This window comes from Oncorhynchus mykiss, chromosome 8, assembly GCF_057628025.1.
Source record: "Oncorhynchus mykiss isolate SJ-2025 chromosome 8, ASM5762802v1, whole genome shotgun sequence".
Lineage (NCBI taxonomy): Eukaryota > Metazoa > Chordata > Actinopteri > Salmoniformes > Salmonidae > Oncorhynchus > Oncorhynchus mykiss.
In genome coordinates this window covers 51,065,537-51,084,850 of record NC_143029.1, presented here as the reverse complement: position 1 = coordinate 51,084,850, position 19,314 = coordinate 51,065,537, and the positions used below count along the sequence as shown (strand labels likewise).

General features: G+C 40.6%; 1 protein-coding gene across 1 annotated transcript in view; it reads left to right on the top strand.

Annotated features, from left to right (window-relative positions):
* The first annotated feature begins 15,938 nt into the window (after nucleotides 1–15,938).
* Nucleotides 15,939–19,314, top strand: part of LOC110530011 (fibroblast growth factor 12) — a 54,516-nt gene continuing 51,140 nt past the window's right edge. Inside the window, exon 1 of the mRNA XM_021612767.3 lies at nucleotides 15,939–16,178. Within this exon, the coding sequence (XP_021468442.2) occupies nucleotides 16,088–16,178 (91 nt within the window). The 5' untranslated portion in view covers nucleotides 15,939–16,087. The remainder of the gene's footprint in view (nucleotides 16,179–19,314) is intronic.

The following is a 19,314-nucleotide window of genomic DNA, read 5'->3' as shown; positions in this document are numbered from 1 at the left end:
ACTGCTGTCCCATATGAAGAGGGGGAAAGAAAGCACTCCCCGACCACGCACATTCACACCGAAGCCTTCTTCAACTTACTCGCTGACCAGCTTTTTCGCAGCGGAACATGAGCGATAAAGATAAAAACGCCGGTAAGAAACGTTTATGTCCTTTTTTTATTTGATTTGTTTCGGTCTATCTGCGAAGGTGCCGTGGGTGCAGGCTATTGCAGCGTGCGTCAGTCAGTGTGTGAGTGGGTTGTGGAAGCCTACAGAAATCCTCAACTCCCACTTTTCTGTATTTTTACGTCCATTGCCGTAGGGGCCAGGGAAGTTGCATTTCACGTTACTGTTGTGCAGAAGATACATGCGCTTCGTCATGTCAGGTGGTGAGGAAAAGTGCTTACTGATCACTTTTTTTCCCCGCGAGATAAATGTTCTGTTACGCCTGTCTTGAGCTCCCTGATCACATCAGCATGCGCCAAAGTGGAGGGGTCGTTGTTGCAGGAACAAGTGCCAAGTCTGCCAACATTTCTGACAGCGGTTAGGGCACCGAGCACCCGAGGTTGCTAGTTGTTAAAATCGAGTTGATTTATGACCCCATGACTTTAACTACCCCATTTTGTTTTAATATTAGCTCATCATGGGTTGCATATTGCCAAGATAGTGATTTATGAATAGTAATTCGTGAAATTCTGTATACAGTGGATTATTGTTTGCATCTATTGTGTGTAGGCTAGTGTACTAGTTGGCTCAATGTTTTCTAGTGCAGGTGTTGTCTTTGTACTTCAGGTTTTATGTAATAGCCTACATTAGCTGCAAAAAGTCATATCAGAAGCATGTTCACTGAAAGGGGACTTTCAAAGTGCTGAGTGCAGGTACATGTACTCTAATAATAAATACATGTACAGTGCCTTCGGAAAGTATTCAGACGCCTTTACTTTTTCCACATTTTGTTATGATACAGCCTTATTCTAAAATTTATTAAATTGTTTTTTCCCCTCGTCTATCTACACACAATACACCATAATGACAAAGCAGAAACAGGTTTTTAGAAATTAAATATTACATTTACATAAGTATTCAGACCCTTTACTCTGTCCTTTGTTGAAACATATTTGGCAGCGATGACAGAATCTAGTCTTCTTGGGTATGATGCTACAAGCTTGGCACACCTGTATTTGTGGAGTTTCTCCCATTCTTCTCTGCAGATTCTCAAGCTCTGTCAGGTTGGATGGGGAGCGTTGCTACACAGCTATTTTCAGGTCTCTCCAGAGATGTTTGATCGGGTTCAAGTCCGGGCTCTGGCTGCTGGGCCACTCAAGGGCATTCAGAGACTTGTCCCGAAGCCACTCCTGCATGGTCTTGGCTGTGTACCTTCACCCCAGTCTAAGGATCTGAGTGCTCTGGAGCAGGTTTTCATCAAGGATCTCTCTGTACTTTTGTCTGTTAATCGTTGTCTCGATCCTGACTAGTCTCCCAGTCCCTGCCGCTGAAAAACATCCCCACAGCATGATGCTGCCACCACCATGCTTCACTATAGGGATAGTGCCAGGTTTCCTCCAGATGTGACGCTTGGCATTCAGGCCAAAGAGTTCAATCTTGGTTTCATCAGACCAGAGAATCTTGTTTTTCAGGGTCTGAGAGTATTTTGGTGCCTTTTGGCAAACCCAGAGTGAGCTTTCATGTGCCTTTTACTGAGGAGTGGCTTCTGTTTGGCCACCCTACCATAAAGGCCTGATTGGTGGAGTGCTCCAGAGATGGTTGTCCTTCTGGAAGGTTCTCCCATCTCCACCATTGCTACTCTGACCAAGGCCCTTCTCCCCCGATTGCTCAGTTTGGCTGGGCGGCCATCTCTAGGAAGAGTCTTGGTGGTTCCAAACTCCTTTCATTTAAGAATGATAGAGGCCAATGTGTTTTTGGGGACCTTCAATGGTGAAGAAAATAATTGGTACTCTTCCCCAGATCTGTGCTCTGACATGTACTGTCAACTGTGGGACTTTATATAGACAGGTGTGTGCCTTTCCAAATCATGTCCAATCAATTGAATTTACCACAAGTTGTAGAAACATCTCAAGGATTTTCAATGGAAACAGGATGCACCTGAGCTCAATTTCGAGTCTCATAGCAAAGGGTCTGAATACTTATGTAACTAAGGTATTTCTGTTTTTTATTTGTAATAAATTAGCAAAAATGTCTAAAAACCCGTTTTCGCTTTGTTGTTATGAGGTATTGAGTGTAGATTGCTGAGGAATTAAAAAAAATACATTTTAGAATAAGGCTGTAATGTAACAAAATTTGGAAAAAGTGAAGGGGTCTGAATACATTCCGAAGTACGCATGTTGAGAACATGTACACAATTATCATTCATACGGCCTCCCGAGTGGTGCAGTGGTCTAAGGCACTGCATCGCAGGGCTAGCTGTGCCACTGGAGATTCTGAGTTCGAGTTCAGGCTCTGTCGCAGCCGGCCGCGACCGTGAGACCCATGGGGTGTGCACAATTGACCCAGCGTTGTCCGGGTTAGGGGAAGGTTTGGCCTGCAGGTATGTCCTTGTCCCATCGCTCACTAGCGACTCCTGTGGAGGGCCGGACGTAGTGCACGCTGACACGGTCACCAGGTGTACGGTGTTTCCTCCGACACATTGGTGCAGCTGACTTCCAGGTTAAGTGGGCAAGCAGTGCGGCTTGGTTGGGTTGTGTTTCCGAGGACGCACGGATCTCGATCTTCGCCTCTCCCGAGTCCGTACGTGAGTTGCAGCGATGAGACAAGACTGTAACTACCAATTGTATACCACAAAATTGGGGAGAAAAAGGTGTAAAAAAAAACCCCAAGGGCATTAAATATGACCATAAACAGTATACCCCATTCATTGCATTCCCAAATGCATAGAAACAAATATAGAACAATGGAATCGAGCCATGAATATGCTTATACCAGATATGTTGGTGTGTATCATGCACTTAAACAGACTTACTTGCATATTCCATATCATAATCCCTACCTATACTTACTAAAACATCAGGTACTAACCTTGTTTTTCACATATTTGACATGAATGGCACACACCATTCACTCTCATATCACAGCCGTACAATAACACACAAACTATTCCCAACAGTCTTACCCTTGTAACTAGAGGTCGACCGATTATGATTTGTCAACGCCGATACTGATACCAATTATTGGAGGACAGGGTTAGGGTTAGGGTTAGGGAGTTGATAGGCCTGAAGTCATAAACATAAACAGCGCAATGCTTGAAGCACATTCCTGCTGGCAAATGCAGTAAAGTGCTGTTTGAATGAATGCTTACGAGCCTGCTGCTGCCTACCACCGCTCAGTCAGACTGCTCTATCAAATCATAGACTTAATTATAATATAATAACACACAGAAATACGAGCCTTAGGTCATTAGCATGGTAAAATCTGGAAACTACCATTTCGAAAACAAAACGTTTATTTTTCAGTGAAATACGGAACCGTTCCGTATTTTATCTAACGGGTGGCATCCATAAGTCTAAATATTCCTGTTACATTGCACAACCTTCAATGTTATGTCATAATGATGTAAAATTATGGCAAATTAATTACGGTCTTTGTTAGGAAGAAATTGTCTTAACACAGTTTGCAACGGGCCAGGCAACCCAAACTGCTGCATGTACCATGACTCTGCTTGCACAGAACACAAGAGAAATGACAGTTACCCTAGTTAAAAGAAATGTTAGCAGGCAATATTAACTAAATATGCAGGTTTAAAAATATATAATTGTGTATTGATTTTAATAAAGGCATTGATGTTTATGATGTTTATGGTTAGATACAGTGCTTTTTTCGCGAATGCGCTTGTTAAATCATCACCCGTTTGGTTTGATAAATTAACAGGCACTGCATCGATTATATGCAACGCAGGACAAGCTAGTTAAACTAGTAATATCATCAACCATGTGTAGTTAACTAGAGATAATGTTAAGAATGATTGTTTTTTATAAGATAAGTTTAATGCTAGCTAGCAACTTAACTTGGCTCCTTGCTGCACTCGCATAATAGGTAGTCAGCCTGCCACGCAGTCTCCTTGTGGAGTGCAATGTAATCGGCCATAATCAGTGTCCAAAAATGCCTATTACCGATTGTTAGGAAAACTTGAAATCGGCCCTAATTAATCGGCCATTCCGATTAATCGGTCGACCTCTACTTGTAACACCGCTAAGTGAATCCAATTACGCTCACATAAACAGTGCCAATAGAACCACTTCTAAACTCCCAAAACTCTCTCTTGTCTATTCATTGTTCAGTTTGTGGCCCAGGAGTAATGAAAAATTTACAGACGTGTCAGAATTACTTTTCTTGGCGCAGGGATACAGAGTTTGTTTTGTGGTTGGATGGATACAGAATGTCAGTAGCTTTATCCTTCTCAACCACAAGGACTCATACAGAAGCACAGGCAGGCATGTGTGAATAAAAACACTCACGCATAGATATTTGCTTTTCTGTTTACCCCTGGTTCTTCTTATTAAGGACTGGGAGATCCTTAACGACAGTCATGCTTACCTCTTCATATTTTTACATCCTGCCTCCCTACCTCGCTGTCCTCATCTTTCAAAATCCCATCTTTCTGTGTCATGACTACCACAGCTGTCATCACCTTTTAATTGCTTCTCCTCTCTCTCACACACTTGCAGAGTTTGACAATCGTATTACACTCTCGCTGACACACACACACACACACACACACACACACACACACTTTCAAGCCCATCTCTCCATAATGCAATTCTTGAAGTATTTTTGAAGTGTTATCTTTTATATTGAGTTGGACTAGGAGTCCCAAATCAAAGTTTATTGGTCGCGTACACAGATTTACGGATGTTATCGCAGGTGCTGTGAAATGCTTGTGGGATGGGAGGAAAGCCCTTCTCATGGTCTTTTATGCTTGGGGGTGAAGTTTCCCCTAGGTACAGATCTAGGCTCCGCTTCCCCTCCCCCAATCCTAACCTTAACCATTAGTGGGGGAAATGAAAAACGGACCCAAGATCAGCGTCTTGGGGCAAATTCACCTTATTACCGTAACACTCCCCAAAGAGACTTAATTTTCAACTCATGGGACTACATACACAACATAATACATTATGCATGTGTCACAATGGATTGAGTAAAAGTACAGTACATGTGTAGAAGTCATGATATGCAGATCCACTATACAGATTTAACAACAACACAGTAAAACAACTTTTATTTATGGGAATTTCATATGTGGTTGGCTCATTTTAGAAATGTGGTTTGCAACCATGGAAAACACTTTAAAATGCCAAATAGTTATATCTGTGAAATGTGATATCTGTCATATCTGTACAGTTCATTTCTGCAGAGACTGATCATTTTTTTTGTAGTTGCTGCAGACTCGTGCACGTTCAATCTCAAACTTCATGATTGTACATCTGTTTTCCTCAGACAGACCATTGGTACTCTTGTGGCACCTTAAATAGATTTGCAGTCATGCTTTTGTGATTTGTAGCTCCAGATGCCTTGCCTAGCAGGTTGAAGAGACATTGCTCACTCGTTGACATTTCAGCCAACTGAGAGCTTCCTTTTCCCCGTCCTTTTTGTTTCAGTTTATAGATCTCTTGCTCTATTCCCCTTCCCCTAGCTCTGATCCAAGGTGTTACGCTCGGCTGGCTGATACTCGGCCAGCCGCACGCCCTGAACCAGAGCCCCATCTTCTCTCAGAGCAAAGACATCAGATCACCATACCATTTTGGTTGATATTTGATTGAGTGGTCAGCAAACTTAAATTCAATTCGAAATAAACCAACCATAGGAACTCTATTGGTGAATTGTGGTTGAAATCTGGGTTAAAATGAGACAAAGACTGTGTACGTTGTTCACTTTTAACAAATTCAACCAATCAGCTACGTTTGATGGACCATGATGACGTTGATAAATGAATGGGAAACTAGGTTGACTCAACCAATGTTAGCTCTGGCCTGGAGGGCATTGGGGGCTGCTGATGGATCTATCAGCAAAAGAGTGGCATGCTAACTCATTCAGGTTTATTAGGGCCCCTGATTATTAACTTAGTGGCACACTAACTCCTGATCATCATCATCATCATTGCATTCCCACAAACAAGTTCATTACAGGCAAACACTTCATGAAATCCCAGAGTTCCAGACTACGAGTATGGACGGATCGTATAGACCTACAAGGAGTTCCAGGGAAAGTCAGTAGGACAGATGTGGTTGGGGAGCCATATTCGGCATTGACCAAGTTGGCTGTACAGCACAAACCGACATGGGACCAGGCTAATGCTGGGCCTCCAAGTTGGGGATAGCGGTAGAGCGAGATGGTGGAAATGTAGTTTCAAAGCATTACTGGAGATGTCTAGTTAAATTATTTGCAGATTCAGTCCACATTTTTTTTTACCAAAAAGTGAAGTAAAAATGGCTGAACAGTAGATAGTTTGAGGTAACTGGAACCCATTTAGAAAGCAACGAAGAAGAGTATGGGTTGTTTTACAGTCTAGCATAGTGTTTGTGTGGGAGTCTTTACCCTTCAGGTGTCTTGCTTCTTTCTTCCTGTGTAGGCCTCTTCTCTTCTCACCTGAGACAGCTGCTGGGCACTGTCATGTTGGACTCCGATTTCGCTGCTGCTGCTGGTATTGAAATATCTGACCGCTGCTATTTGCTTGTTAAGCACGATCATGACCCTTTACCCTTGTGACAAAGTCACCACAATCGTGTAGCAGTCTAATGCTTGTGGCTAGCTGATGAAATGGAGCTGCTGCATGGGTTTAGCGGTTGCTGTTTCTGTAATCTGTGAGGTAAGTTCTACAACTGTACAAATCCCCAAATTACCACTACGAATGTAATTTGTATGCAAGAGGAGTAGAAAAGCAGTATGAGGGTCTGCGCTCAGTCTTGAATGAATGGTGGCCGGGTGCGTGAAAGAAAGAATATTCATCAGGTACTCCCACTCTAACCATAAAAATGAAAAAAGAAATCAAGGAGGCTGAGATGCAAAAATATACTTCATTTTATTCCATGCTCAAAATGATCCAAAAAGTGCCAGTGTAAAGTGCTAAACAAAAAAGAGCATACCTTTTGTTGCAATGGCATGATTGTGCTGTATATTTTTGTATCTATTCCTCCTTGCCTTTTCCCCTTTTATGGTTTGAATGCGTGTGCCTGCTGAATTCTATGCAAGACGAGTGCCAAAGGTCTGTGGAGGGGAATACAGTTCTGCACACTTAAAGAAAGAATCATGCAAGTGAAAGTTGAATGTGAAAACCCCCCCCCCAAAAAACAAAATGATTTGGGCTTACACTGATAATAAAGTGTATTAGTTTCTTAACAACTAACTTTTTTGTTGTTTACAGAGGATAGATTTTAACATTCAAAAAAAGTTCCATTCATAAAAGCTACCATTCACAGACTTTTGCCACTAAATTCACTCCATTATGTGGAGTGCGTTTTTAGTGCCTAAATACATAAAACATGTATTTGAATAACAGGTTATCAAGTTATTTCACATGCTATGGAACATGTTAGAATTGCAAAAGGAATGTGTTCATTTTGTATCGAACTTCTGTAATTGAATGGTTTGGATCGTAAACAACTTGCCATTAAAAAAGATTATGCATGCAGCAGTGTGTAATCGAACAATAGCAGAGACGGACTGTCCATTTTTAGCCTAATGGGCCTGTATAAATTGGGGTTTTTAGTGGATCATTATTTGGCTAATTATTGGATCCTCAAATCAAAAAGTGAGCCGGTGTGGGGGGCGGTCCTCGAAGAAAAAAAATGTCCTGGTGTGTTAGAAAATTCCCACGACGATTTCTGTTCCCAGTCCCTCCCTGAACAATAGTGACCTTGCTGTTGTTAAGAAGCTGCAGCACTATGACATGGAATGTTCCAGAAATTGTTATCGTTTATTCTACATCCACGTAAACGCATATTGACACATTTGATAATTGTTATGAGGGATCTCAACGGATGTTTAGGATGACTGTATATTATTTACTGATAATTATTATGGCGTATAATAAGATTTCACTTTTAACTTTGAGCGTTCAGCTTTACAGTTCCTGTTACTGTCTTGTTTTAAGCTCCTATCGCCTTACAAGGTGAACATTTTAACCTCGCTTCTGTTGACATAATTACGTGAAAGGAGAGAGGGGTCGGGCCAAGCTTCTGGCAACACCAGTATCGCAGCCAATAATGAGTTGACTCAAATAGAATATATACTGATACTTATCAATGCATAGGCCTATACATCAAAGGGTCAACATTGCGATATTTCCCTTTTAAATGTATTCTTAATTGCATAATTTGGTAGGAAATGGAAAGAGGCAAGCATTCGTATATTCCCATATTGAAAATAATCTATATGAATCATATAAGGATTCTTATATGGGTACTCCTGAAACATTTTAAGTAACATACAGTTGAAGCCGGAAGTTTACATACACTTAGGTTGGAGTTATTAAAACTTGTTTTTCAACCACTCTACTGTCACGTTCTGACCTTTTATTTCCTTTGTTTTGTCTTTATTTAGTATGGTTGGGGTGGGCAGTCTATGTTTGTGTTTCTATGTTTTTTCTATTTCTGTGTTTGGCCTGATATGGTTCTCAATCAGAGGCAGCTGTTTATCGTTGGCCCTGATTGAGAACCATATTTAGGTAGCCTGGGTTTCACTGTTGGTTTGTGGGTGTTTGTTTCCGTGTGAGTTTTTGTCGCCACACGGTACTGTTTCGGTTTGATTATTTCACGTATTCGTTTGTTGTTTTTTGTATTTCATAGTGTTCAGTGCTTTTCTTATTAAAATCGTCTTGAACACTTACCACGCCGCATCTTACCACGCCAATCCTTACTCCTCTTCAGACGAAGAGGAGGAAATCTGCCGTTACATCTACAAATTTCTTGTTAATAACAAACTATAGTTTTGGCAAGACGGTTAGGACATCTACTTTGTGCATGACACAAGTAATTTTTCCAACAATTGTTTACAGACAGATTATTTCACTAATAATTCACTGTATTACAATTCCAGTGGGTCGTCAGAAGTTTATATACACTGACTGTGCCTTTAAACAGCTTGGAAGATTCCTGAAAATGATGACATGGCTTTAGAAGCTTCGTATAGGCTAATTAACATCACTTGAATCAAATGTAGGTGTACCTGTGGATGTATTTTAAGGCCTACCTTCAAACTCAGTGCTTCTTTGATTTTTTTGCTTGACATCATGGGAAAATCAAAAGAAATCAGCCAAGACCTCAGAAAAAAAATTGTAGGTCTGGTTCATCCTTGGGAGCAATTTCCAAACGCCTGAAGGTACCACGTTCATCTGTACAAACAATAGTACGCAAGTATAAACACCAGGGGCCACACAGCCGTCATTGCTAAAAGTGCAAATCAATCCCAGAACAACAGCAAAGAACCTTGTGAAGATGCTGGAGGAAACAGGTACAAAAGTATCTATATAAAAACGAGTCCTATAATGACATAACCTGAAAGGCCGCTCAGCAAGGAAGAAGCCACTGCTCCAAAACTGCCATTAAAAAAAGCCAGACTACGTTTTGCAACTGCACATGGGGATAAAGATTGTACTTTTTGGAGAAATATCCTCTGGTCTGATGAAACAAAAATATAACTGTTTGGCCATAATGACCATTGTTATGTTTGGAGGAAAAAGGGCGACGCTTGCAAGCCGAAGAACACCATCCCAACCGTGAAGCACGGGGGTGGCAGCATGATGTTGTGGGGGTGCTTTGCTGCAGGAGAGACTGGTGCCCTTCACAGAATAGCATCATGATGAGGGAAAATTATGTGGATATATTGAAGCAACATCTCAAGACATCAGTCAGGAGGTTAAAGCTTGGTCGCAAATGGGTCTTCCAAATGTACAATGACCCCAAGCATACTTCCAAAGTTGTGGCAAAATGGCTTAAGGACAACAAACTCTAGGTATTAGAGTGGCCATCACAAAGCCCTGACCTCAATCCCATAGAAAATGTGTGGGCAGAACTGAAAAAGCGTGTCTGAGCAAGGATGCCTACAAACCTGACTCAGTTACACCAGCTCTGTCAGGAGGAATGGGCCAAAATTCACCCAACTTATTGTGGCAAGCTTGTGGAAGGCTACTCGAAACATTTGACCCAAGTTAAACAATTTAAAGGCAATGCTACCAAATACTAATTGAGTGTATGTAAACTTCTGATCCACTGGAAATGTGATGGAAGAAATAAAAGCCAAAATAAATAAAAATAAATAATAAAGTGGTGATCCTAACTGAACTAAGACAGGGAATTTTTACTATGATTAAATGTCAGGAATTGTGAAAAACTGAGATTAATTGTATTTGGCTAAGGTGTATGTAAACATCCGACTTCAAATGTATGTGGTATGTCTTATAAGACGTAGTCCACAGTCATACACAGCCATAGTACAATATATATATTTTTTTACTTATACGATGTATATACCTACTGTAAATGTGATAAACACAAGAATTGTATAAGAATTATACATGTTTTGTGTGTTTTCTTATATGAAGTAGGCCATAATAATCATATAAGATTGACAAATATGAAGACTGACATAAATAAAAATGTGTATGAATCCTTCCCATATGGATTAGCAGAGAATAGTCTTGTACAGTTTATACTGTAAAAACACAACATCGCTGGTGTACAGCCCTTCTATCTGCACACTGTTTAGGGTCTATGTTATCTTCTCATTGTTATCTTTTTGTCACCTGCCTTTGCCAGTTCCATCTAAGGGCAAAATCTGTGAGACTTCCTTATGTTCAATGTTCAGATAATGATATATTGATATTTGAAGAATTCTAACTTATTAATAATGAGCTTATTCATTAGTACAAGTGTTTTACTGTATCTCAACTCAACATCTAAGGTTGTATTGCTCCATTTCCGTATTATTATTATTATTATTATTTTTTAATTGAACCTTTATTTAAATAGGCAAGTCAGTTAAGAACAAATTCTTATTTACAATGACAGCCTACCCCGGACAAACCCGGACGACGCTGTTTCTCCACCGACTATTGGATAAAGGGAACCGTGAGGTGTTAACAACACTCGGTGGAGACTAAAGATTCTGACTGTCAATGTGTCCAGCCTGAGACATGCCCTTAACACTCGAACCGCTGGGCCTCGAGGGACACCCCTTCAGAAGCGCTGGGCCTCGGGGGACGCCCTTTTAAGTTAAAGAGCAGTCATTCTGATTGCTACATTCTTACAGTGTAATTAATAAATGTCATATATGCTATTGCAAAAATAATAATTTGGTTGTGTTTATGAAGGACTTGGGTAATATTAAAATAATGTTTATTTTATTTCAAATAACACAATAGCCTTTTCATTAGTTTATGTTACTGTAGGCTATATGTAAAAACAAAAAACACCAAAATTCAAGTGTCAATTTTTTTCATGAGTGCCTTTGTTACAACTATGAAACAGAAAGCATATGTGTTGGAACACGGTAACAGTTTATTTTTATAACGACAAAATGTCGACGTTTATGACAAAAACGTTATGTTGTGTAATGGTCTGAGTGTAGCTGGTGCAGAGGAGTCAGGCGCAGGACAGCAGAGATGAGTAACACAAGTAACTTTACTCAAATATTCCAATAACATGTCGTAATACAGAGCCCACAATAATGGACCGAACATACATAAAACAATCACGCACAAAAACCATGGGGAAAACAGAGGGTTAAATAATGAACATGTAATTGGGGAATTGTAAAACAAAGACAAAACAAATGGAAAATGAAAAGTGGATTGGCGATGGCTAGAATGCCGGTGACGTTGACCGCCGAACGGCGGAAGTCGTGACATGTTGTTAATGTTGTAATATCTGTATGCCATGGCAGAGCCAGGGGGGTGTGTGTGTGTGTGTTTGGTCAGTAAAAAAATATTTTTTAAGACTTTTCAATGCAGACAAAAATGCTACACTTCCCCCAAAATAACTGTTGCTGTCTAGGTTCTTGAAACATATTACTTCTTAAAATGGGAAACTGACTTATAATTACCTTGTAATTACTCTTGTTTATTTCAGCTTCATTTAAATGAGCACCTCTGCACGTCATTTGGCATGTAATCAATTGTGTTTCATCATTCAAATGTGTCAAATCACTTGAAGTAAGTATGTAAAATGATCTATTGCTACAGTACCACACACTTTCATTATGAAGTGAATTCCAGAAATGGGACTGTAAAATAAACTGGATCGACCCCATCCCACATAATCAGTGTACATCATCTTGTCTCTTTCTCTCTTCCTCCCACCCTGCCCCTCTTTCCCTCCATCATTGTCTCCTGCTCTCTCTTTCCCTCTTCCTTTTGCCTTAACCCACTCCTCCCTTCGATGACACCTTCCCACTCTCCCTCCTTCTGCTCTCTTTTTCTCTCTATTGTCTCTCTATCCCCCAGCCAAGACCCCACTCATCCCCAAACCCTCTTATAAACGTCCTAAATCAATCAAAGCCCACGTTTGGTTTGTGTCTGCTTCAGGGCAATCCAAACAGCAAATTCACAGCAAACTCATAAGCATGACTACAGTTCTACCAGTCCCTGTTCTCAATGTGTCTCTGAGCTTGGATACCATTACTGTGTAGTACACATGTTCTTGATCCAGCTTGTTAGTGTAACAGTTTTGCTCCCGTCCCTCTCCTTAGTCCAACCTGGGCTCGAACCAGGGACCCTCTGAACACATCGACCATAACCACTCACAAAATAATATTGACTTTCCGCACCGACCAATGAATGATGGCATATATCTTGGCAGGGAACCTTGATTGAATTTGGTGGATGTCTTGAACTGTGCTGCTTTCTCTACCTCTCCGTTTCCCCTCATCCTTGTCTACCTCCCCCCTCCCTGTTCAAATCTCATATTCTCTTCTCAGCTCACTCTCCATGGAAATGTAATCATACAGCGCCCTCTACTGTAAAATGGGATGTATTGTGATTATATCGTGTTAAGCAACGCTGAGCAATAATAGACACTACAGCGTCCTTATATTGCTTTATCATGACTTTTTAATGTGAGCACTGTGTAGAGAAATGTAAATAACAAAATGATGTGATGTAAGCACTGTTTTGTTTTGGCTGTGTGTGATAGGGTCATAATCCAATCACAACTGGTCTTGGGTCATTTTTAGTTCCCTCATTCTTTTGGCTGTTAGTTTCCAGGGTTAAGGGAAACAAAACTCTTCCCATGCTGTGAGAAAGTACTCTATGGTTTTACCAGAAACGAAAAGGCTCTGTGCTGAAACGGTGACGGTACAGTTTTTCTCAATCGCGTTCAAGCATTTTTCTGGAATAATGTTGTCGGTTTTGAAACCGAGTCCAAAAGACACAGAACTCTGGACTTTTTCAAAACAGTAGTTGCCTTCTCAAAACATAAATACATTAATCAAAGCTATATTATACTATGAAAATTGGAAATACATTAATCAAAAGAACATAACTGTAGGCAAAAAAGATTAATGCAAGCAGGTAGTCTTTCTTTTAAAAATCCCAGTAGATCAATACATTTTCTTTGCAGTCACTAAATTATGAAAATCAAAACTGGAAGTACAACTATCTATTGCAGAATTATGGGAAATGACTCTCCTTTTATGCATATTCCACCATACAATTTCATACACTTCAAATCAAATATTATTAAAATAAGCACATTGTGTGAAGGATTCCTTCATCGGTATCATCACAATCCAATTCCATGTATTCAATACAAAGGTTGGTTTGCTCATAGTTTTGTTGACGTTCCATTGGCGCACAGAAACACAATACACAATAGCAATAAGGAAAGGTAAATGCAATGGAAGAACACAACTGATATGAATGTATAGGCATAAAAAAAATAAAAAATTAAAACCTCTATAATGGAAGGTCACAATGTTGGAGATGATGATTTAGGACTTAATATTCTGTGAACAAAACACTTAACAGTACATTTGTATTACTGATGACATTTGTATTTCAATTTTACCAAAAGATGGTCGAAGATCTGCAAGTCAGGTACTAAGGCAAGAAAATGATCAGAAGTTCTGTAAATGTAGTTGAGCATTTGATCATCGCTGTCCTGCTATAGATACAGTACATTTCAACACAGACATAAAAATGTACACAATTGATCAAAATGGTTAACGCTCTCAACTATATCCCCACTTCTCGTTTTTCAATGGTATGTAGCCTAAGGGGATGAGCATTGACTGTAATGCTGATCTTCTTTATTATTCATTACCGGAAACTCAGTCACAAGTTTTGGCATATCAGGTCCCCTGTGCAAAGCACCAAAAGCAATGGTGTAATTCAACATCATTATTGCCTAGTTAAATAAAGGTTTTAAAAAAAAATGCCTCATCATGCCTCATCATAATAGATTTTAAAAAAAACACCATCATCCCAATAGTTAGAATTACAAGTTGACCGATTTAATCGGTATCGGCTTTTTTTTGGTCCTCCAATAATCGGTATCGGCGTTGAAAAATCATAGTCGGTCGACCTCTAGTTAGAATGGTCCATTGACAATGGGGAAATGCCACTTGTTTCTGAGAGCGCTATGTACAACTGACCATAATGGCACAGATACAAAGATGAGGCCTCTTTATATCTCTATGGTGTCAATTGTTTAGATTGTGACAGTTTCGGATTGGACTAATTATACTTATTTTTTACTGTAATTAATCCCCATAGCTAACATATGGCTGGGTAGATTTCATTTGGACAAATGTATAGTACATACCAGCAAACATATTTTAGTCCAAAAAGCATACTTTACATATTTCTTGAAATATTAGATGTTCGGTATTGACACTTCTTAAAAATACTTGAAGATTTACCAACTTGCTTATTCACTTTCTCAAATGTTTGCAGAGGGACTACTCACCATGTGGCCATGCTGGAGAGGGGTGGAATCTCTTTGCCTCATTATATTTGTAGGGGTGTGGCTTAAGGCACACACATTCTAGTCTTTTAATGTGTGTTTTTTTGAGAAAGATGTTTAAATATAAACTAAATGACTAATTATATCATTATCTTTCAATGTAATAATAGAACAACTCAAGATGCTCTATAGAAATAAGTGTTGTAGAAAATTACAATCATTCCTCTTTATTTTCAAAAACTTCAATTATGATATTTGATATTAATCAAATCATATTATATCACTTATCATTAAGATATTCACAAGTCACAGGAACTTTCATGTCTGTTTTATTTCACCTAAGATTGGGGAGCTCAACAGAATTGGTACTGGTACCTATTGGTACTGCAAGAAATGATTAAAAAAAATATGTCCTGGCCAAATATAGTCATACTACTCAGATGTCTAGGTTGCCTACGTCATCACCAGACAGTGACCACAGTGTCTATGCACAGTAGGCTAATAGTTGATGTGGAACTCAGTGAGTCAACCTCAGTAATAGACTTGACATCTGCATGGTAGGCTATTGGCCAAAAGTTTCTTTACGCTACTCTTTCATCATGACGGTGCATTTGCTCATCTTTTGTCTTTAAACTGTCGGCTGCATCTGACGTAGGCTATACGTTGTCCTCCGGTTTCCTGTGGATCGCGGAACATTGGCGTTTTAATCCCCAACAGCTGTGCAGCGTCTCTCGCATTGTCTCGGCTGGACAAACAGCACGGTACCGCATTACCTCATTCATGGCCGTCCCGCCACTTACCCCTGCAGTTTAACTTTTGCGTGCACACTGCTTGCACTAGGACTCTCTCTTTCTCTCTCTCTCTCCCCCTCCCTGATATTACGTCCGCCAGTGAAGACGCGGAGACGAGCTGTACAAATTAGGAGAACATTCTAACGTCCTTGCGTAGCCTAGCCCTGGAAGACAGAGTGTTCTGAATGACCGTCGGTGGACGAGAATAGAAGAGGGGGAAAAAACACTCATGATGCCTCGTTTTTGCGTAATTTGTCCCGGAGACTGTGCCCTTCCGGCGTTTTGAAGCTTGTGAACCGAGAGAGCGGCTACTCTAAGTCGAGGTGGCTATACGCTATGCTACCTCGCCCAGTGTTGTGATAGTGTGTCCGGATTGCTTGGATTGAGGAAGGCTCCCACCAACCCAAATCAATGAGGATTCTGAGGCCATTCCTTCAGAAAGGAGCGCATATGCTGCAGTGTTTCTGTGGAGAACGATCGAAGTCGACCACAATTACCGCCGGTGAGACATAGCCTCTACCCTTGCATGCTTTCTCTCTTGGGCGATGATGACAAAGAGGGGGGAAACGATTTCATTGGCCACCCGAGTGTGTGAGTAACATCTTCCGAGTCTGCGGTATAACAGGCTCCCCTTGCACTTGCCTCTGTCCCGAGTTTTGCCTCTCGCCCGCCGATGCGCGGCGCAGTGACGGCAGTGCGCGAGACTCGTCATCCCAACACTACTGTAGAAAGACCCAAGTATTTGTGTTCCAAGTCCTCATACAAACTGACACACCTCAGACATGTAGTCTTGTTCATCGGCTTTATGTCATTTATAGAGCTATTAGGAAATGCTATTTTAGGAATGAGTCATTTACAGCACTGCATATTAAGCAGGCCATCAGGACAGCCAATAGGCGAAAAAACTGGTTCATGTCTTAAACTTACACGGCCTGGAATGTAATTTCATAACCCCAGACTGCAACCCAGAGCTTTCAATAGTTTAGGTTTAAGCACCAGAGACGACGAGTCATATCTTTCTATGTATGCTTGCGTTTCAACACCATGGACAGCATACATAGTGGCAGTCTTGAACTCAGTTATGCTGGGAGTAGATTCCCCTGCTTTTACCATTTCACTCAATATTTATGTTTCAGCACCATGGACAGCATACATATTCATAGTCTTTGTTAGTGAAAGATGCCAGCATCAGTTTACCCAGTTAGGCTTGAAGACCCCTGGCAAGTCCTGCAGTCCCCTCGTCCCACAACACACTGCAACGCTGCTCTCTGCAACGATCCAACTCACTTCCTTCATCAATGACACTAAACACTATTAATATTCCTCATCCTGATCTGATCAAATTCAGTTTCTGTTAAATTGAAACAAAGGCAACACCATTCTATCACACTTCCATCTCATCTCATCACATAGGACCTCAAGTTGTTTCAGTTCTAGCGCTTCTCAGATTCAGGGCAGAGACAATTAGAAACTCCATTAAGCACAGTTGATTCCTGGGGGGGTAGTTGGACCAAAAGCAGCATCCACACTGGGATCTCCTGGATAGAGAAGCACAGTCACTGACTATCCTATACAGCAATTTTGAAGAAGTTCAAGTGAACTGATTAGACTTGTAATTATACTTATACAACAAGAGTCAAATCATGGCTAAAACAGCATATGATTATGTCTATTTTGTTATAGTATTCTAGTGTCAATTTAAGACATCACAGATGAGTGGTAAAAAGGACTTAACGGCTTAAATAGTGAAGATACCCTTTAAGAAGTGGAAGTGAAGGGAACTACAACAAACTCCTTCAAAGCGAATTCAGCATTTCATTTTTATTGTAATATAATTGATTTGAGACAGATATGCCCCTATAGATATCAGTATAGGTACTAAAGTCATTCCTGTTATACTGAAGCTTATTGGTGAAACGGTGCCTTATACAGATGTCTTGAAGTTACACTTCCATATTCTTACTTTGTTTTAAGTTTCACAATGAGCATTTTCCATCCTTCCACATGACAGGAAATGGTATCTGCAGCAACTTGTAAATCTTACCGAAGCAACTTAGAAAAACGAATAAACTAAACTCAGCAAAAAAAGAAACGTCCTCTCACTGTCAACTGCGTTTATTTTCAGCAAACTTAACATGTGCAAATATTTGTATGAATATAACAAGATTCAACAACTGAGATATAAACTGAACAAGTTCCACAGACATGGGACTAACAGAAATTGAATAATGTGTCCCTGAACAAAGGGGGAGGAGGGGGTCAAAATCAAAGTAACAGTCAGTATCTGGTGTGACCACCAGCTGCATTAAGTACTGCAGTGCACCAGATTTGCCAGTTCTTGCTGCTAGATCTTACCCCACTCTTCCACCAAGGCACCTGCAAGTTCCCGGACATTTCTGGGGGGAATGGCCCTAGCCCTGACCCTCCGATCCAACAGGTCCCAGACGTGCTCAATGGGATTGAGACCCGAGCTCTTCGCTGGCCATGGCAGAACACTGACATTCCTGTCTTGCAGGAAATCATGCACAGAACGAGCAGTATGGCTGTTAGCATTGTCATGCTGGTGGGTCATGTCAGGATGAGCCTGCAGGAAGGGTACCACATGAGGGAGGAGGATGTCTTCCCTGTAACGCACAGCGTTGAAATTGACGGCAATGACAATAAGCTCAGTCGGATGATGCTGTGACACACCGCCCCAGACCATGACGGACCCTCCACCTCCAAATCGATCCCGCTCCTGAGTACAGGCCTCAGTGTAACGCTCATGCATGTTCACTAATTGTTTATGGTTCATTGAACAAACATGGGAAATAGTGTTTCAACCCTTTACAATGAAGATCTGTGAAGTTATTTGGATTTTTACGAATTATTTTTGAAAGACAGGGTCCTGAAAAAGGACATTTCTTTTTTTGCTGAGTTTAGCTAAGTCGATTTTTATTAAACAATGGTGGATGACTGAGATTTTGCAGACTAAACTAGATTTTCTAAAACAAGCCTACTATTGCAGGTTTCTGACTATGCAATGCAGATTGTTCTTGGGGTTAGCTTTGTTCCCACTTGTTTCACGACTTCTGTTTGAGAATGTTAGGCGGGGGTTCATTCCTAGCCTCGGCACAACTCCGTTTGTGCGGTCATGCCACTCCTTTCCACTCATTGTCATTTGGCAATGACAAGGAGTCGACATGATAGCACAGCCAGATCTGGGACCAGGCTAGTTCATTCAATAGACACAAGGTACAATCTGTATGATGCGTATAATGCAAATAACCATTTGTGTCCAATGAAATATCTATAGTAGCCCCAGGAAGTGTCTTTTCAATTTACAATGAGGTAGAGGTACAATGAAGCCGTTAAAACCAAGTGCCTGTCTTGCTAAGTGGTTTCACCTGTGCAACGTTTGCACCTGTTTTTCTTTCCATGTTCGTTATCATGTGCAGCCAATTGGTGTAAAAGATGGAGACTCATGATCAATCAGAAAAACAACAGGTACCGAAGAGAAGAGTTTTTCAGTTTTGTTTATAAATATTTGGGTCTTTGGATGAATATATGACCTTTCTTATCGGCAGGTCAGCAGGTAGAGCTCTTGAGGGGGATAAAGAAGAAGAAAAAAGAAACCCTCAAACATATCGGTTATGCCA